The 21,621-nt window shown below is 44.6% G+C and overlaps 1 protein-coding gene across 2 annotated transcripts in view; it reads right to left on the reverse strand.

The window, feature by feature from the left end:
- The window catches only part of PCMT1 (protein-L-isoaspartate (D-aspartate) O-methyltransferase), a 46,957-nt gene that overhangs the window by 20,309 nt on the left and 5,027 nt on the right, over nucleotides 1-21,621 (reverse strand). For both annotated transcript variants that reach the window (XM_038767543.1, XM_038767552.1), the window contains exons 2-4: nucleotides 9,958-10,062; nucleotides 5,833-5,864; nucleotides 5,354-5,458 (exon numbers count right to left, since the gene is read on the reverse strand). In XM_038767543.1, coding sequence (XP_038623471.1) covers nucleotides 5,354-5,458; nucleotides 5,833-5,864; nucleotides 9,958-10,062 — 242 coding nt within the window. The remainder of the gene's footprint in view (nucleotides 1-5,353; nucleotides 5,459-5,832; nucleotides 5,865-9,957; nucleotides 10,063-21,621) is intronic.

Below are 21,621 nucleotides of genomic sequence, written 5' to 3' on the forward strand. Positions count from 1 at the left end.
GCAGGACATAATAATAATAATAATGATAATTACTGTGCCATTTGTTAAGCGCTTACTATGTGCCAGGCACTGTACCAAGCGCTGGGGTAGATTTAAGGTAATTGGGTTCGACACAGTCCCTGTTCCACACTGGGCTCACAGTCCTAATCCCCATTTTACAGAAGAGCTAACTGAGGCACGGAGAAGTGAAGTGACTTGCCCAAGGTCACGCAGCAGACACGTGGTAGAGTTGGGATAAGAGCCCAGATCCTGCTGACTCGCAGGCCTGTGCTCTATCCACTAAGCCACCCTGCTAGATGTGTCTTGAAGGCAGGAGAAAGTGTGAAATTGCAGCGAAGGAGACGGGTCAGGGCTGGAGATATCGATTTGGGAATCATCTGCGCTTAGCTAGCTCTCTTCCTCCCTTCAAGGCCCTACTGAGAGCTCACCTCCTCCAGGAGGCCTTCCCAGACTGAGCCCCTTCCTTCCTCTCCCCCTCGTCTCCCTCTCCATCCCCCCCATCTTACCTCCTTCCCTTCCCCACAGCACCTGTATATATGTATATATGCTTGTACATATTTATTACTCTATTAATTTTTTTATTTATTTTACTTGTACATATCTATTCTATTTATTTTATTTTGTTAGTATGTTTGGTTTTGTTCTCTGTCTCCCCCCTTTTAGACTGTGAGCCCAGTGTTGGGTAGGGACTGTCTCTATATGTTGCCAATTTGTACTTCCCAAGCGCTTAGTACAGTGCTCTGCACATAGTAAGCGCTCAATAAATACGATTGATGATGATGATGATGATCTGCATGGTAACTGAAGCCATGGGAGCGAATGAGTTCTCCACGGAAGTGGGTGTACATGGAGAACAGCATTTAGAACAGTGCTTGGCACATAGTAAGCGCTTAACAAATACCAAAATTATTATTCTTATTATTAAAGGGACCTAGAACTGAACATTACAGGATCACCACTGTCAAAGGATGGGGGAGACGGAGAAGGAGCCAGGAAAGAGACTGAGAAAGAGCGGTCAGAGACGGGGAGGAAAACCAAGTAAGGACAATGTCAGTGACAAAGGTGGATAAAGTTTCAAGGAGAAGGGGTTGTCGAAGGCGACTGAGAAGTCTAGGATGATTATGATAGAGTAGAGGCCATCAGATTTGGCTAGAACATCACTGATTACCTAAGAGAGGGCTGTTTCTGGGGAGTGAAGGGGACGGAAGCCACGTTGGAGGGAATCTGGAAGAGAATTGGAGGAGACAAAGTGGAGACAGCGGGTGTAAACAAGCAGATGTGAGAGAAATTGTTGGAGGGAGATGGGGTGATAACTGGAGGGAGCTGGGGATCAAGGAAGGGGTTTTTTTGAGGAAGGGGGATACATAAGCATGCTTGACAGCCTTTTGAAAGGAAAAAGTTGAAGAAAGGATGGGGTGAATATTTTAAAAAGGTACGAAGGGATGGGGTCAGAAGCACAGGTAGACGGGGGAGATTTGGAGAAGAGGCGAGAGATTTCATAGTCAGTTACTACAGGGAATTAAAGTGGAGGTGTGGAGATTGAAAAGGAGCAGGGGAGATTTTATGGAGATCATGCCTAATGGTTTCAATCCCCATCTTACCTCCTTCCCTTCCCCACAGCGCCTGTATATATGTTTGTACATATTTATTTATTTATTTATTTTACTTGTACATACCTATTCTATTTATTTTATTTTGTTAGTATGTTTGGTTTTGTTCTCCGTCTCCCCCTTTTAGACTGTGAGCCCACTGTTGGGTAGGGACCGTATCTATATGTTGCCAACTTGTACTTCCCAAGTGCTTAGTACGGTGCTCTGCACACAGTAAGCGCTCAATAAATACGATTGATTGATTGATTGATTGACTTAGCCAGGTCAATGGGGGGGAAGTGATCATTAGGGCAAGGGGACAGGAGGTTTGAGGAAGGAGTTAAATATCTGGAACTGCTGGAGGGAGCAGTGCGTATGGGAGTGAATTGGGAGGTTGTTGGGCAATGGAGAGGACTGAACTGAAGCAGATAAGAATGAATTAAAAGTGGATAAGGTCAGAAGGTGCTCCACAGCTCGGGCACAGGAGAGGAGGTAGCGAACTGTGGAGGTCACGGGTTAGCAGCAGGGGATCGGCGTCGGGACAGGGGAGCAAGGGAGTTCAGTTCAGTAGAGAGAGTGGTGTTGCGTGTGTCAATTTGTGCGTTGGGAGAAGGTGGCTTGGGTACGGAGACCAAATGGGGTAGGATATCGGAGGGAGCCGAAAGATCGGAAGTCTCTGAGGGGGAAAAGGACAGATTTGTGTGGGTGTACGGGAAAAAGAGCACGGGAGGAGGTTGTGGTCCGCTAGAGAAACTTCAGAATTGGTAAGGGTAGAGACTGTACAGTCACTAGAGATTGGACAGAGTGACTTTTGAAATCAATCAAGCACACAGAAAGCACTCGATAAATACCAATCGACTGATCTTTAGCCACTTCAGGGGATAACACTGAATCTGCTTTTCCTCCCATACAATTTTTGCCTCCTAAACTTGCTCCATAGAAAAATTTTTTTAAAAAAATACCTGGCCATGAGTGTGCAAAGCACGGGCTTGTCCAAGAGCTACTATGTAAATTAAATTAAGACACAGAAACAAATTATAAAATTCCAATCTATTCTTAAAGTACTTGAACAAATAAACAATACAGAACATTATGTGCAGAACAGGAAGGGCATGCCAAGAGAAAAGGGAGAAATAATAAACTGAAATAAGAAAGAAAAATCAACATCAACAAGAAAAAGAGTCCCAGGACTGCTGAGGAAAAACCAGAATCTTTCAGGGCCAAACACAGGAAGAAATCACAGTGTAGAGAGAACATCAGCCCATCATGTTACCCTTAGGTGAAAAAATAGTTCGGAAAATTGCAAGAATAAATTGGAAAAGAAAAACAGTACGAAGTCCTGCGGTTAACAAGTAGTACTGACAACCCCCCCACCAAAATGAAAAAAGCCCAAACTACTATAAGAATTAAAGGAGGGGAGGAACAATTTTCCTTACCAAAATGCAAAAACAAAATAAAACTGATAGAATCTCCTCTAAGTTTTGGGATATTTTCTTCCCCCATATACATCTGTAGGCAACACTATGGTGAACGGAGGATGGCCTCAGTAAGTAAAATATCTGAGAGAACAGATCAGGGATTATTCCTGAAGAGGTGGACAGGAGTCCCCGCTAAATTTGTGTAATTTGATTCAATTTATTGGCCTGTAGGTGTTCTACAATGGCCAGGAGTTGCAGTCACCACTTCACCTTAAGTCGCTCTAAATTAAGTCAGAGCTGAAGAGAAAGCAAATTACTCTGCATTGCTGCAACATTTTTTGCCCACTTCTTGAAAAAATTCAACATGAGTCACCTTGTACTCACTGATGTTTAAAATCTAACAAATTCAAAATATGACGGCAAGAGGTGCCTAATGAACTGGAGACGGTGCTTTGCCAATTAAATAACGTAGTTATTTTTAAATTATGCTATTGTCGGTATACTAGTCCAGTGAAACTACGGCCTTGAAAGGCTTTCACAATTATGAATGATAAACTAGATAAATAGAAGATTAATAGAAATTAACTACTAAATAAACAAACGAGAGGGTAACATCTTGACTTCAGTGGGAACTGAATGTCATTAGTCCAACCCATTGTTGGGTAGGGATTGTCTCTGTTGCCGAATTGTATAGTGCTCTACGCGGAGTAAGCGCTCAATAAATAGGACTGAATGAATGAACAAAAATGAAACAAAACAGACAAGCAAAAAAGAGCCAAGAACATCTTAAAGGGCACTCATAACCCACCTGGTCAAGTTCTAGAGATGTATATCCAAACTAGGGGCCCCAAAAGCCTGGGGTTCCATCTCTGCAGGTCCCTGGAGTCAAAGGCTGGAGGCAATTGAGCTCAATCCAATTCAGAATGCCCTGGACTCTTGAACTTACCAAATTACAGGACTGCAACCCCTTGGCCTACCCAATCCTCCAACTAAAACAGGCCCGATTCGGCCTCTCCACTCCTATGCCAAAGCCGCAGAAGATCGCTGCCGCAGTTAAGCTAGGCTCAGCCCGCTGGGAACATCAGAAGTGAGATTAAAGTCTACCAGGGCATTTATCTGCCCATCACAACCGTTTCAACATTGGCCTTTCCCTAGGCTGCAGCAGTATGTGCTGCTTTCAGGAAGGTCTAAGAGGGGCTGAGGAATGTTCCCAGCTCCACTTACCTATCTAGAAAGCAACCAAAAGGGAATGGGGAATGAATGGGCATGTGCGGGTGTGAATCGTAAAGAGGCAGGAAAGCCAGTGACTCGGCAGACCCACTATTAAACCCACCCGAGGAACCCTACTACTCAAAGTTTTGTCCCTCTGAGGTCACAACAGCAACAATGATCGTATTTCCTAGGCACTTACTCTGGGCCCAGGTAATCAGATCAGATCCAGTCCCTGTCCACACCCGCCCTGGAGCTCACAACCTAAGATGAAGGGAACACAGGTATCTGATTGCCCATTCTGCCAATGCGAGGTTGGAGACTGGGCACACAACAGGAAAGCCGTGGATCTCTCGCCCTCGCCCTGCCTCTGGCCTGGAACGACTTCCCTCTTCAGATCCGACAGACAATTACTCCCCTCCACCCCCCTCCCCGCTTCAAAGCCTTAATGAAGGCATATCTCCACCGCCGAGAGGCCGACTAAGCCCTCCTTTTGTCATCTCCCACTCCCTTCTGCACTGCCTTCACTCGCTCCCTTTATTCATCCCCCCTCCCAGCCCCACAGCACTTATATACATAATGTAGTTTTATTTATTTATAAATAAATAAAATTTATTTATTTATAAATAAAATAAATCTCCCTCTCTAGATTGTAAGCTCGTTGTGGGCAGGCAATAATAAAAATGATGGTATTTGTTAAGCGCTTACTATGTGCAAAGCACTGCTCTAAGCGCTGGGCAATGGGTCTGATTTATTGTGTTGTACTCTCCCAAGCACTTAGTACAGCACCCTGCACACCGTAAGCACTCAATAAATATGACAGACTGACAGAAGTGGGGGAGCCAAAGCTAGAGCTCATGTCTCTTGATTCCCAAATCCTGCACTCTTTCCATTAGGTCACAAAGCCTCTTGTGTCCAATCCGCTCTTTTTCTGTAAGAGCAATGTCATTTACTATCATAAAAAAATTTCAGATACCATACAGGGATCAAAACTGAACCATAATATGCTGTAACAAATGATTTAGTGGAAGAAGCTACATATAGATCATCTTCGCAAATATAATGGAAAAAAGGTGCACCTAATCACGTCACACCAGAGCTTCTTCTAGATTCAAGAAAGAGAAAGCTAATTCTTACCATGCGGGAAAAGCACGCAGTGAGGATTCCGCTTCCAGATCCCACATCAAGAGCTTTGGCTCCTTCGTGCAGTTGTTCAAATAGAAGTTCTAGAGCATAGGCATGCTGACAAAGGAATACAAAACACAGGTTCTTTAGTATTTGCGTTTGATTTTACTCAGTGTCTGTTCACTTTGCTCACCAGTTAAAGTGTTCTCTTTCTCTAAGACCTGTACTCAATCCCATTTATAAACACTTTGGTACTACTTGATACAAAAATTAAAATTCACTGCTTGGTAAAACAGCATCATCTCAGCCCTAAACATTTCATATATGATGTAGTTATTCACTATAACAGTGCTTTGCACATAGTAAGCGCTTAACAAATACCATTATTATTATTATTATTATTATTATCCAATTCAGAGTACATACATGAAAATAACTAGTTTCTTCAAAACATTTGTAATAAATTCACACTTTTGAGAGGAAACACTTACCATGTGTGGGGCACTGATTGTTGCTTGAAAGCCTGTAAAACAAAAAGAAAAATACTACTGTATGTTCAGCTGTGGGCTGGGGGGGGGGGGGAGAAGGGAAATCGGTGGAATTTATTTTACAACTTTTGTAAAACATTATTCATTAGAGAAATAGCTGGCTCTATTTTGTACTTTCCAGGTTATGATTTTGTCTCACAGGAGTTAGGTTTCTATAATACCGATACACTCCATTTCTAAAACCAAGAATCCACTAAATTTTACACACCTTATTAGTCTATAAATTGCATACAATCTATTCTGAAATGCTTGTAATTTGGTAATGATGATGATGTGTCCCGACAGAATTAATGGCGAACTCGGTCCTGAGATTTCACAGAAGCCCACAGTTCCAGATCACATGGATCTGAAATGACCATGTTTCCACAAAGTAGGAATGAAGACAACTGGCTGGGAACTGCAGCTCTCTCGCTGCTGTCGGCTCATCATGCCATCCTCCAGGACTGTGAGAATATCATGCGGGTCTCAGAGACAAATCAAACAAACAAACAAGAAAGGTATTGGGCTAAACACTGGACTTCAGCCAGGTTCTGCCTCAACAACAACCGAAAGCAACGCCAAAATGTAGGCGTCGGCGGAATTCTACTTTTCAGGGTTTTTGAAAGTTGAAGAAATGCTTCTCCTTCTTCCCTCCCCCGCCGCAAAATTACAAATATTCACCCAATTCCGAGGCTGCTTTCTAGAAGTTGAGTTCTTTGGGAGTGAGTCTTCTTGGGCTAAATATTGGGCTTCAAAGCCATCTGGCTTCGCCCCAGTTTGGTCATTCCCAAGCCTGACAGGCGTTGAAAAATTCACGAACTTTCCCAACTGGACCCCTAAACTTCTTATATTCTGGCTGCAGCAAAGGTCAAGGTCAATATTTAAAAGAAACATGTGCAGCTGACATGACCCCAGTTGAGAGGGGCAGAAGAAAGTAACATGTACCTCCAATGTGTCCCTTGCTTCCCTTTAGTTCCTTCCTCATTGAGCTTAGTCTGCAAGGGGGACACAGAGGAGCTAGTCCATTCAAGTCCATTAAACAAATAGGTGAACTAGTCTGTCAGTGGCATCTTCAAGAATGAAAGACCTCCTGACCTCCTCTCCCTCTCTTTTTCCACGCGTTTGTGTGTGTGTATATGTGTGAGAAGAGACATAAGAGGCCTTCCCAGACTAAGCCCCACTTTTCATCTCCCACTCCCCTTTGAGTCGCTTGAAGTTGCTCCCTTTGCTCTTCCCCGCTCCCAACCCAAAGCACTTATGTACCTCTCTGTCATTTTATTTACTTGGATTGATGTCTGTGTTCTCCGCTCTAGACTGTGAGCTCACCGTGGACAGGGAACGTCACTGCTTATCGTTGGATTGTACTTTCCCAAGTGCTTAGTACAGTGCAGTGCACCCAGGAATAATAAATACGACTGAATGAATACACGCATACATATATCCATCTGGACATACAAATAACTGGAATCTTTTCCACAGGCTCGGGTCCCGTGGACCCCGCAAACTGGCCAACCCTTTCAGGCCACAAGGATGACATTCATTAGGTTCCCACTTCGAAGTAATAAATATTATTCTTGTGGCCTGGAAGAGTTACTACGGTGTCTAAAGGTGCTGAATCCTGCCAGAGAGAACTGGGCTCCAGCAGGAATATTTCTTCTTCTTCTCTGGCCAAGTTGAATTCCATGGAGGTTTTCTTATATCCAAACTATTTTATACCCTTAAATATACACTTGGCCGGCAAGATGGCACTTTCAGCTGCAGCAAAATCAATTTGAGCGACATCATACATGAAGCAATCCTTTCAAACCGTGTCCGTTTCCATGGGCCTTCCCTGCATCCAATACTCTCTGGACTTCGCCCTTCATTTCTGGGGTGTTGCATCCTCCATAATTTTTTTTTTACCTGCTTCCTCCTCTGAAGCAGTTTTCACTGAGCTGTGAGAGCAGGTGCCTTCGGGGTTCAGAAGCCCCCCAGGATCTTCTCTGCTGGCTTTTACAGTGCTTCTAAAGGAGACAGTATGGCAGTAGACGGACAGAATCCTGTGGCACTTCTAAGCCTCAAAGGCGCCCACTGCCAAGGCTCAGCAGTTCAGCAAAAACCTGCTTCGGAGAAGGAAGCAGGTAAGGAATTTTCTAAAAAAAAATAAAGAAAACCACGCAAAAGAGTACGCAAATGAAGCAAAAAGGAGGAGGATTGGTAGTGCTCTCACTATACCTCTTTGGTCAAAGATTTGATAAGAAACTACTCCTGATCCTCTTGTTTAAAATGAGCGTCCACATCCCCAAAGGGTCAAATATTCAAGCAGTGATTTCTGTTCACACTACAGATGAAAATAAGGTCAGAAAAAAAGGCAATCGGAAGCAAAGCAAAACCAATTTTATATACACAAGGTCCGTGCACATGGGAATCCCTACCAATTCAGGGCATGTTGATGAAATGATTTAGGATGGTGGTGGAGTAGTTTTGCAGTACAGAAATGATTCTGAGAAGAAAGCATCACCGATAATAGAGACTTTTTTTAAAGATAATCACATTAAGGAAAAAAGAAACCATGAACAGTGCTGTGGCAGTTACTCATTGCCACACTAACTTGAATAGGTTGGTTCCACGTCAGCCTGACATGGGTCATGTCCTCTTGAAGTAACGGCTAGGTGTCCACGTCTGCAAACGTGCAAGGGAATTAACCCTGATCCCCAGTTCCCGCGACCTTCGGCTTTCCTGGCTCCCCTTGCTGCATCCCCAACTCATCCCCACATCCACGCTGTCCCTTCCCCTTTCTTCAGTGGGTCTTCTTGGAACAAATAAGTCTGGATCATATAAAATACCTAGGTGCACTACGTTTTAGGACAAAGGTAAACGGAGTAGAGGTTACATGACAAAAATTGATGTTTGACTATATTTAGAAGCGTAGTGGATCCCCCCTTCTAGACTGTGAGCCCGTTGTTGGGTAGGGACCATCTCTATATGTTGCCAATTTGTACTTCCCAAGCGCTCAGTACAGTAGTCTGCGCATAGTAAGTGCTCAATAAATACAACTAAATGAATGAACTTATTTTTTGCCACTTCCACCGCTCAGGCCCCTCGGGGCCCAGTGGTTCCCGCCATTCGGTTGTGCATTATCAGGAAGCCGTGCCTTGAGTGGGATACGGGAAGAACTGCTCGCCGCAAAGGAGTCGAAGGTGCAAGAGCTTCTCACCCATCCACCACCCCTTTAGATTATAAATTCCTTGTGGGCGGGAAACGTGTTTACCAATTCTGCTATACCATACTCTCCCAAGCGCTTAGTACAGCGCGCTGCACCAAGTAAGAGCTCAATATGGATACCGCTCCTATCCGGCCTCGGTTCAGTCCCCCGACTTTGCGGTCCCAGAAGGTGGAGAATGCCAGCCAAGGGAAGGGCCATTGTGGTAGAAGCGGTAACAGCAGACAAGAGAAGATAAATCCATTCCAAGAAGAGCTGAGAGAGGGAAGCGGAGGGGAGGGGGAAGCAACCTGGTAAGATGAAAGCTGCAGGAATTGGGAAGCTGGAGCTAGCTTGAGAGGAAAGGGGCTTGGGTGTGTCGCTTAAGCAAAACAATCTGCTGCTCAGAGAGGTAACTCTTGCGACTCTAAAAGCACGAGTCAAGTCCTCCCGAGTTCTCCTGAGCGGTGGCTGAGCAGACTTTGAACAGACGTAGCTCTACTGAGGCACCGGAAATCTAAGCAGAACTGAGCCAGTCCCAAGATGCGGCTAAACTCACAAAACTCTTAACTACCTCTATGTGCTGTGAACCTGTGCTATCAAATACATCCGTGTAAGTCTGAATTCATAGAAAAGGCATGTAGAAGGAAGGAGGCCTGTATTCTGAGTTTTAAAAGGGAAATTAAAAACTTTCATAGGCATATTTACACCAGAAGAGAAAACAGTAGCCAATTAACAATATTTCTTTAAAGGTTTTTGCTTGGTACATCAAATCCGGTGCGAAATTCAAATAGAAAAACGGAAGGAGCCCCAAATTCCCCTGCAGCTCTTCGTTAACCGCTACTAGATTTTAAATAGGGGTGAATAATGTGTGAAGAATTAACTTTTTAAAATAAAGCAAATCTTACCTATTGATTGTGGTGAGTCCATGTACGGATTGCACTTTGCATAGTGGCAGCGGTCTGTGGCCAGCATTACTTCAAATACTTTATCTGATTTGATTATTCCATTTTCTAAAATAAATAAGGTACAGCATGTTTAAAATGAAGGTTTACTCATGAAAACGATGCACATTTTTATAAACTGTTTGGATTTTTTTTTATACACAGTTTGGATTTTGGGAGGTGGCGGGGCGGAGGGAGAGCGGGGATGGACCCAAGAGAGAAAGATTGACAAAACTGTGTCCTGGGAAACGCTGCCCACAGTAAAATCTTCCCTTTCAAAATCTGACAAGTTAAAGGCCACCTTACTTATACAATTATTCTGCCAAAATCAATGAACTTTTTTAATGACTTAAAACTTTTCATTCCATTTGATTAAACAAGGATTTTTGGGGGGTGCTGCTATATGCCTTCCCCCCGCCCCCTTATAAAAGATTTCCATTCAAACCTTCTCCTGGGACATTAATGCTTCAGTCAACCTACAAAAACGGTAATAAACTATCATTCTTCGCTCAGAAGATTCTGCCAGTTTTGAATATAGTAACTAGAGCATGATACCTAGGGTCAAGTCTAGTTCTATAAAAATTCTAATCCTGGTTCCACCACTAACTGTACAACTTTGGGAAAATCAAATCTTGTTGGAAATAAAAAAAAATATCTGAAATGCGGTTACATTTGAAAATTCACAACTATTTGAGTACAAACGGGAATTTTTCCAAGATGTGTACTTTCAAACAGGGACTTTGATTATCACAATACACAAAACTATACAATCAACATCGTTTCTCACTCCCTCAGGAACTGAGAAAAATTTACAGAACACGGGTCTCATTATCTTACGTCCTTAAACTCCTCCACCAAGATGCCTTCCTTGACTAGCCCCTCATATCTCCGATTGGCTTTCTATGTGGTCTATGTACTTGCACTTGCACCCCTTAAGCACTTGACGCCCTCCCCACAACACTTATGTACATATCCTTATACTCTCTTATTCCCCTACCAGTAATTTAACATCTCTCTCCCCAATCAATCAATCAATCGTATTTACTGAGCGCTTACTGTGTGCAGAGCACTGTACTAAGTGCTTGGGAAGTACAAGTTGGCAACATATAGAGACGGTCCCTACCCAACAGTGGGCTCACAGTGTAAAAGGGGGAGACAGAGAACGAAACCAAACATACTAACAAAATAAAATAAATAGAATAGACATGTACAAGTAGAATAAATAGAGTAATAAATATGTACAAACATATATACCCAACAGTGGGCTCACAGTCTAGAAGGGGGAGACAGAGAATGAAACCAAACATACTAACAAAATAAAATAAATGGAATAGATATGCACAAGTAAAATAAATAAATAAATAGAGTAATAAATATGTACAAACATATATACCCAACAGTGGGCTCACAGTCTAGAAGGGGGAGACAGAGAACAAAACCAAACATATTAACAAAATAAAATAAATAGAATAGATATATACAAGTAAATTAAATAAATAGAGAGGCGCAGCTTGTGCGCTCCTCGGGGGTAGGGAACATGTCTACCAACGCCACTGTACTGTTCTCTTAAGCATCTAGTATTTATTGGCACACAGTAAGTGCTCAATAAATACCACCGATTGCTCGATACAGGCTGCCGTGTCCTCTACCTGCAATGTATTACGCCTCTGTCATTATGTAATGTCTGCCACTCCCCCACTAAACCGCATTTTTCTCTCCCATGCTCTGCACACACTGAGCACTGAATACCATCAACTGATTAACCATGAATAAGCCTTCCCAAAATATAAAAGCATTTTCCTTGGTTCTGAATGATTATTTACTCAAAATTAAGGCAGGGAAATAAAATGTCGTTATTCTTTTCATCATTCCAGAAAGTCAGCATTCAAAATGCATCTGCCTCATCAGCGAATGCTGATGATTAAGTACACTGTCTCGATATATTTTCATTTCAGGAGACGAGAGAAGACAAAGTAGGAATATTACTGGGGATGGTACCGCCGTTTTATACATCCTTACGATATCTCCGAAGTAGTTAAGAAACTGAAACGTTTTGAGACGTCAAACGCTGTTCATCGTGTACGTACACGGTTTGGGTCCGCCTGTCTCCCCGTGCTCTGCACACAGTAAGCGCTCAATAAATATGATTAATTGAATGAATGATGCCCGTTACATGTTTTGCTGTCTGTCTCCCCTCTTCTAGACTGTGAGCCTGCTGTGGGCAGGGATGGTCTCTCTTTGTTGCTGAATTGTCCTTCCCAAGCGCTTAGTACAGTGCTCTGCACACAGTAAGCGCTCAATAAATATGATAGACTGAATGAATGAGTGTATTGGCCTGGCACTACTGACTCCATTTTAGAGAGGCCACCATTTCAGAACTTGACAAGGGCCATGAAGGCGTCGTCAATCAATCAATCGTATTTATTGGGCGCTTACTGTGTGCAGAGCACTGTACTAGGCGCTTGGGAAGTACAAGTTGGCAACATATAGAGACGGTCCCTACCCAACAGCGGGCTCAACAGCCTGCCTGGGTGGTTAAAAGTTCTGTTCCTGCAGTTTCTGAATTCTTCAAAAATGTTCCCCACAGCACCTGGATATATGGATAGATGTTTGTACATATCTATTCTAGTTATTTTATTTTGTTAGTATGTTTGGTTTTGTTCTCTGTCTCCCCCCTTTAGACTGTGAGCCCACTGTCGGGTAGGGACCGTCTCTATATGTTGCCAACTTGGACTTCCCAAGCGCTTAGTACAGTGCTCTGCACACAGTAAGCGCTCAATAAAGACGATTGATTGATTGATTATTTATTTTACTTGCACATATCTATTCTATTCATTTTATTTTGTTAATATGTTTGGTTTTGTTCTCCGTCTCCCCCTTCTAGACTGTGAGCCCACTGTTGGGTAGGGACCGTCTCTATATGTTGCCAACTTGGACTTCCCAAGCGCTTAGTACAGTGCTCTGCACACAGTAAGCGCTCAATAAAGACGATTGATTGATTGATTATTTATTTTACTTGCACATATCTATTCTATTCATTTTATTTTGTTAATATGTTTGGTTTTGTTCTCCGTCTCCCCCTTCTAGACTGTGAGCCCACTGTTGGGTAGGGACCGTCTCTATATGTTGCCAACTTGTACTTCCCAAGCACTTAGTACAGTGCTCTGCACACCGTAAGCGCTCAATAAAGACGATTGATTGATTGATTGATTATTTATTTTACTTGTACATATCTATTCCATTCATTTTATTTTGTTAATATGTTTGGTTGTGTTCTCCGTCTCCCCCTTCTAGACTGTGAGCCCACTGTTGGGTAGGGACCGTCTCTCTATGTTGCCAACTTGGACTTCCCAAGCGCTTAGTACAGTGCTCTGTGCACAGTAAGCGCTCAATAAAGACGATTGATTGATTGATTGATTATTTATTTTACTTGTACATATCTATTCTATTCATTTTATTTTGTTAATATGTTTGGTTTTGTTCTCCGTCTCCCCCTTCTAGACTGTGAGCCCACTGTTGGGTAGGGACTGTCTCTCTATGTTGCCAACTTGGACTTCCCAAGTGCTTAGTACAGTGCTCTGTGCACAGTAAACGCTCAATAAATACGATTGATTGATTGATTGATTGATTGGGGGCCCTCCTCGGTAGCCAACCGATCCGAAGCTACCACGACTCGGCTCTCAGAGATCCGCTCCCCCTCAAGGGTTTATCAGGCTCCTGTAGACCGGCGTTGGGGCCGATCACAGGACCCCCCCCCAGAGCTGGGGGAGTGGCGGTCCTGGATTCGACTCTCGGGGACGTCCGGAGTGGGGGGGACGACTCTGTGATGAAATGCAGGAGCCATGGGGATTCCTGGTGGGTTTTGTGAGCGCTCCCCCTACTCTGCCCTGGTTTTGCGGTTTCCTGTGGTCACGTGCGCCTACAAACTGCCCCGGGGCTCTGCTAACCAGGGGGTCTGGGTGATGGCGGGTACGGCCTTGATTAATTAATCGGTCACTGCTCTTCCTCGTTGCAATTTCTACGGAAAACTTGCTACCGCGGCTGAGACCGCATCTGCAGGCACTTGTGGGTCTCCGTTATCCCGAGCCCTTCCATCACGATACCCAGACATACCCTACACGGAGCGCAACACGGCGTCAGACTGAAAATTCCTAGAAGAAAAGGATTGTGTCTATTATGCCATTGTATATATGTATATATGTTTGTACATATTTATTACTCTATTTATTTTACTTGTACATATCTATTCTATTTATTTTGTTTTGTTAGTATGTTTGGTTTTGTTGTCTGTCTCCCCCTTTTAGACTGTGAGCCCACTGTTGGGTAGGGACTGTCTCTAGACGTTGCCAATTTGTACTTCCCAAGCGCTTAGTACAGTGCTCTGCACATAGTAAGCGCTCAATAAATACGATTGATGATGATGACTGTAGGCTCCCAAAACCCTAGTTTGCTGATGATAATAATAATAATAATAATAATGATGATGGTATTTATTAAGCGCTTACTATGTGCAAAGCACTGTTCTAAGCGCTGGGGAGGTTACAAGGTAATCAGGTTGTCCCACGGGGGGCTCACAGTTTTAATCCCCATTTTACAGATGAGGTAACTGAGGCACAGAGAATAATAATGATGGCGTTTGTTAATCAATCAATCGTATTTATTGAGTGCTTACTGTGTGCAGAGCACTGTACTAAGCGCTTGGGAAGTACAAGTTGGCAACATATACAGTCCCTACCCAACAGTGGGATCACAGTTTAAAAGCACTTACTATGTGCAAAGCACTGTTCTAAGCACTGGGGAGGATACAAGGTGATCAGGTTGTCCCTTTTGGGGGCTCATAGTCTTAATCCCCATTTTCCAGGTGAGGTGACTGAGGCCCAGAGAACTAAAGTGACTTGCCCAAGGTCACACAGCTGACAACTGGCAGAGCCGGCATTTGAACCCCTGACCTCTGCCTCCAAAGCCCGGGCTCTTTCCACTGAGCCACGCTGCTTCTCTGAGTGACTTGCCCCAAGTCACGCGGCTGACAAGTGGCGGAGCCGGGATTTGAACCCATGACCTCTGACTCCAAAGCCCGGGCTCTTTCCACGGAGCCACGCTGCTTCTCCTGTGCAGCCGAATCTGACTCCAACTCCTAGAACCCTTGTTGCACTCAACTATAGAAGTGTGGGCTAGTGGAAAGGGCACGGGCCTGGGAATCAGGAGGTCTGGGTTCTAATCCTGCCTCCATCTCTTGCTGGCTGTGTGACTATGGGCCAGTCACTTAATTCCTTTGTGCCTCAGTCTCTTCGTCTGTAAAATGGAGATAAAAATACCTGTTCTCCCTCCCACTTAGACCGTGAGGGCCTCTGTCCAACCTGATTATCTTACCCACCCCACACGCAGTACACGGCGTGGCACAGAGTAAGCACTAAAAACCAGAAACATTCAGGCATAAATATAAGTGGAACAGGACTAAATTATAAAGCCCCTACAAAGCCCTGCTACTCAGACGGTGACGTGTAAATCCACAGGGTCTTTCTTCGTCAAGTCGGGAAGCAGCATGGCCTAATGGATAGAGCCCGGGCCTGGGAATCAGAGGGTCCTAACCCGGCTCCGCGACTTGTCTGCTGTGTGACCTTGGGCCAGTCACTTAGATCCCCTTTGCCTCAGTCACCTCATCTGTAAAATGGGGATGGCGACTGAGTCCCAGGTGGGACATGGATTGGGTCCAACCTGATTACCTTGTATCTGCTCCAGTGTTTACAACAGTGACTGGCACATAGTAAGCACTTAAAAAAATACCATTTAAAAAAGCATCTTTCATTCCAGGGGAGCTCATGCAGACGTCTGAGGATCAAGATTACCTCCTTGCATACACAGTCTACAGAAATATCAGCAGATTGTAGAATTAACAGTAGTACTAGTAATTACTATGCGCTTACCATGGGCAGCACGCTGAGCAAAGTGTTGGGAGAGACTACACAGGTGGGAATTAGACATGGCTCCTGACCCTCGAGGGGGCTCACAATACTCTTCTAAGCACTTAGTATACTTTTCTAAAGAGAATAAGCGAGGAATAATAATACTAGTGATAATAATGATGGTATTTGTCAAGCGCTTACTATGTGCCAAGCAAATCAGGTTGGGCAGAACCCCTGTCCCACGTGGGGTTCACAGTCTCAATCCCCATTTTATAGACCAAGTAACTGAGGCCCAGAGAAGTGAAGTGACTTGCCCACAGTCACACTGCAGGGAAGCGTCCCCTCGTCCCCCTCTCCATCCCCCCCATCTTACCTCCTTCCCTTCCCCACAGCACCTGTATATTTGTTTATATGTTTGTACATATTTATTACTCTATTTATTTTACTTGTACATATCTATTCTATTTATTTTATTTTGTTACTATGTTTGGTTCTGTTCTCTGTCTCCCCCTTTTAGACTGTGAGCCCACTGTTGGGTAGGGCCTGTCTCTATATGTTGCCAACTTGGACTTCCCAAGCGCTTAGTACAGTGCTCTGCACACAGTAAGCGCTCAATAAATACGATTGATGATGATGATGAAGTGGCGGAGCCGGGGTTAGGACCCATGACCTTTTGACTCGCAGGCCTGTGCTCTCTCCACTACGCCACGCTGATTCTCCGCTGCCCAATAAATCCTACCGATTACTAGGGGATCCTAGGTCCCCTTCCACAATGAGGCTTCTCCTTTCTTCATTCGGAATTCAAGAACGGAGTTCCAAATTTCGAAGCGATCGGATTTTCCATTCCTCGGAAAGTTAGTTTGATACCTTCTGCTTGTGTACCACAGACGGCATCTTGCAAAGAGGGATTTCTTCTTTCACCATTGCAGAACCGATACGCAGGGCTGGTCTCTGTTTTGGTTTTGTTTTCCGGAGAGAACTCTATCTGAGATTGTGAGCTCCTCGAGGGCAGGGGATGCTCCTTTTACCCCTACTTCAATTCCCCCAAGGGCTTCATACAGCCCTTGGCACTGAAGTAAGCGCTTAGTACAGAGCTCTGCACACGGTAAGCGCTCAATAAATACGACTGAATGAGTGAAGTGGGTCTATCGCAATAAATACTACTAATTGTACCATCTTCTAGACTGAAAGCATGTTGTGGACAGGGAACGTGTCTACCAATTCTGTTGTATTGTACTCTCCCAAGTGCACACGGTAGGCACTCAATAAGTACTACTGATTGACTGATGACCAACCTATCCAGTCTGGTTGTCTGTCTGTCCTAATCCTCCTCGACCTCTCAGCTGCCTTTGACACTGTGGACCACCCCCTTCTCCTCAACACGTTATCTGACCTTGGTTTCACAGACTCCGTCCTCTCCTGGTTCTCCTCTTATCTCTCCGGTCGTTCTTTCTCAGTCTCTTTTGCAGGCTCCTCCTCCCCCTCCCATCCTCTTACTGTGGGAGTTCCCCAAGGTTCAGTGCTTGGTCCCCTTCTGTTCTCAATCTACACTCACTCCCTTGGTGACCTCATTGGCCCCCACGGCTTCAACTATCACCTCTACGCTGATGACACCCAGATCTACATCTCTGCCCCTGCTCTCTCCCCCTCCCTCCAGGCTCGCATCTCCTCCTGCCTTCAGGACATCTCCATCTGGATGTCCGCCCGCCACCTAAAGCTCAACATGTCGAAGACTGAGCTCCTTGTCTTCCCTCCCAAACCTTGTCCTCTCCCTGACTTTCCCATCTGTGTTGACGGCACTACCATCCTTCCCGTCTCACAAGCCCGCAACCTTGGTGTCATCCTCGACTCCGCTCTCTCATTCACCCCTCACATCCAAGCCGTCACCAAAACCTGCCGGTCTCAGCTCCGCAACATTGCCAAGATCCGCCCTTTCCTCTCCATCCAAACCGCTACCCTGCTCATTCAAGCTCTCATCCTATCCCGTCTGGACTACTGCACTAGCCTTCTCTCTGATCTCCCATCCTCGTGTCTCTCTCCACTTCAATCCATACTTCATGCTGCTGCCCGGATTATCTTTGTCCAGAAACGCTCTGGACATATCACTCCCCTCCTCAAAAACCTCCAATGGCTACCGATCAATCTGCGCATCAGGCAGAAACTCCTCACCCTGGGCTTCAAGGCTGTCCATCACCTCGCCCCCTCCTACCTCACCTCCCTTCTCTCCTTCTACTGCCCAGCCCGCAACCTCCGCTCCTCCACCGCTAATCTCCTCACTGTACCTCATTCTCGCCTGTCCCGCCGTCGACCCCCGGCCCACGTCATCCCCCGGGCCTGGAATGCCCTCCCTCTGCCCCTCCGCCAAGCTAGCTCTCTTCCTCCCTTCAAGGCCCTGCTGAGAGCTCACCTCCTCCAGGAGGCCTTCCCAGACTGAGCCCCTTCTTTCCTCTCCCCTCGTCCCCCTCTCCATCCCCGTCTTACCTCCTTCCCTTCCCCACAGCACCTGTATATATGTATATATGGTTGTACATATTTATTACTCTGTTTATTTATTTATTTATTTATTTTACTTGTACATTTCTATCCTACTTATTTTATTTTGTTGGTATGTTTGGTTCTGTTCTCTGTCTCCCCCTTTTAGACTGTGAGCCCACTATCGGGTAGGGACTGTCTCTATGTGATGCCAATTTGTACTTCCCAAGCGCTTAGTACAGTGCTCTGCACATAGTAAGCGCTCAATAAATACGACTGATTGATTGATTGATTGATTGGTTGGACCTATGGCCCCAAACAGTCAGAAACTAAGAGAAGGCACAGGCAAAAATCCTCAAAGTAACCCAAAAGGTGGCATCATCGTCATCATCAATCGTATTTATTGGGCGCTTACTGTGTGCAGAGCACTGTACTAAGCGCTTGGGAAGTACAAACTGGCAACATATAGAGACAGTCCCTACCCAACAGTGGGCTGGTATGACATAATGATTACCCCTACGGGTCTTCTAAAACACTGTATTCACAAATGATTTCATTTAATGAACACTTAAAAATGATGCATTCTTTATTCACAAAAAAAACACCTGGTATATTGGGGTGGCTTCTTTCATCAGTACCACTGACTTTATCGAACTGACCAATCCCTAAAGCATCACAAGCACTTTCTAAACCAAAGTGCATACTGCATAAAAACGTTTTCAGTAGTCTACCAAGGAGCTTTGTGGCTGGAAGTAAAGGTCCCCAGAACTCGATAAATAACTACACAACTCACAACTCTAGACATGACCTCCTTCGAAATGAGCAAAAGGTTGTCTAGTTCCGTTAGCAGATTTAAGCCAGAATTTCTGAAAACAATCCCTTGGTATCTGATTAGGTGGCTACATTTTGCATTTGAATACGCTTGATAAAAGTACTGGAATGTAGAGACAAAATGCCCCTTTTTAAGTGGGTACTCTTCCAATCGGTTAGAAGAGTAACACCGGGAACAAAATCGGAGAGCCACGGCAAAGGGATTTTAGGTTCAAAATCTGGATATTTTTCTGACAAAATTACTTCTGGGTTTTTTGCTCAAACAGTCCCAGCTGATTTTATTTGATGAAAAGGCCTTAAAAAAAAAGAATTCTGAAACGCGGCTGTTGTGAGCTGCTTGAATATTAAAGCAACTGAGGGCATTCGGGTTATCTTACTGATATTCTATTATGGTGCTCCCAAAGTGTGGTCTAAAGAGTCTTTAGAGTTTGACTTTAGACCACAGAAACTATATTTGCGAGGGGAAATGAAGGGCAGATGGAGGGGACAAGATGTTGAACGCAAAGGGAGAGTTGTAAGGGCTGCAGTGATTTGAAGCAATTACGGTAGTATGGAGAAAACAGTCCTAAAGTTATTGGGATGTTAAAGGATCCTCTGCGAGGGAGATTGACAATTTAGTCAAAGTGTATAATGAAATCAAATCAGGAACGAGAAAAAGCGTTCCTGACCAGGAATGCTTGGAAACTACTACTCCAGAAAAGAGGCTCCCAGCTAAGAGGGGTGGCTCACTAGCCAAGTCCCCCCAAATCCAGGGAAAACCAATGCTGGAGAGTCGCGCGTGCGAGGGTGGTCGTACTCCTAAAGCGCGCTTACCGCGGGCGCCGGGCAAGTCCGGGATCCATCGGGTCAAACCACCGAAGGCGTATTTCTTTCAAAGACTCTCCAGCCTGGATTTGCAGCGCTTAGAACAGTGCTCAGTGCTTAGAACAGTGCTTTGCACATAGTAAGCGCTTAACAAATGCCATTATTATTATTATTATTATTATTATTATTATTATTATTATTATTATTATTGGCACCAAAGACCATTCTCCAAGTTCTTGGGATCTTATGGACCCAAACAGGCTGGGAAACACTCTGACAAAAGCCATCTACCCTGATCCCTTTCTTCCTCTATCATCATCAATCGTATTTATTGAGCGCTTACTATGTGCAGAGCACTGTACTAAGCGCTTGGGAAGTACATATATTAGTACTCTATATTATCTCCCACGTTAATTTGAATTTATCAAACACCACTATCCTTTAATTTCCCTCTCTCCATGTTGGCCATGATCTCGATTTAACCCCAGGAAGATCATAGTTTAATGGGAACGCTATATTATCTCCCACTCTAATTTGAATTTATCAAACACCACTATCCTTTTATTTCCCTCTCTCCATGTTGGCCGTGATCTCGATTTAACCCCAGGAAGATAGTAGTTTAATGGGAACGCTGTATACAACACTATGAAATTACATCTACGGGATGAGACCATTGAGGGCTCACCTCCTCCAGGAGGCCTTCCCAGACTGAGCCCCCCTTTTCCTCTGCTCCTCCTCCCCTCCCCATCGCCCCTACTCCCTCCCTTCGCTCTACCCCCTTCCCCGCCCCACAGCGCTTGTGTATATTTGTACATATTTATTATTCTATTTAGTTTATTATGTGCATATATATATAGCTCTCTAATTATATTTCGATTCATTCATTCATTCAATCATATTTACTGAGCACTTACTGTGTGCAGAGCACCGTACTAAGCGCTTGGGAAGTACAAGTTGATGCTATTGATGCCTAAATCTACTTGTTTCGTTTTGTTGTCTGTGCCCCCCTTTAAGACTGTGAGCCCACTGTTGGGTAGGGATTGTCTCTGTTGCCAAATACTACTTTCTAAGTGCTTAGTACAGTGCTCGGCACACAGTAAGCGCTTAATAAATATGATTGAATGAATGAAGCGCTATGAGTCAAGCATTCATTCATTCATTCAATCGTATTTATTGAGCACTGACTGTGTGCAGGGCACTATACAGAGCACTTGGGAAGTACAAGTCGGCAACATCCAGAGACGGTCCCTACCCAACAACGGGCTCACAGTCTAGAAGGGGGAGACAGACAGCATGGAGACAGGTGTCAAAATCGTCAGAACAAACAGACAAGCCCGTAACCTTGGTGTCATCCTCGACTCCGCTCTCTCGTTCACCCCTCACGTCCAAGCCGTCACCAAAACCTGCCGGTCTCACCTCCGCAACATCGCCGAGATCCGCCCTTTCCTCTCCATCCAAACCGCTACCCTGCTGGTTCAATCTCTCATCCTATCCCGACTGGATTACTGCATCAGCCTCCTCTCTGATCTCCCATCCTCCTGTCTCTCCCCACGTCAATCTATACTTCACGCCGCTGCCCGGATCATCTTTGTGCAGAAACGCTCTGGACATGTTTCTC

This window comes from Tachyglossus aculeatus, chromosome 2, assembly GCF_015852505.1.
Source record: "Tachyglossus aculeatus isolate mTacAcu1 chromosome 2, mTacAcu1.pri, whole genome shotgun sequence".
NCBI lineage: Eukaryota > Metazoa > Chordata > Mammalia > Monotremata > Tachyglossidae > Tachyglossus > Tachyglossus aculeatus.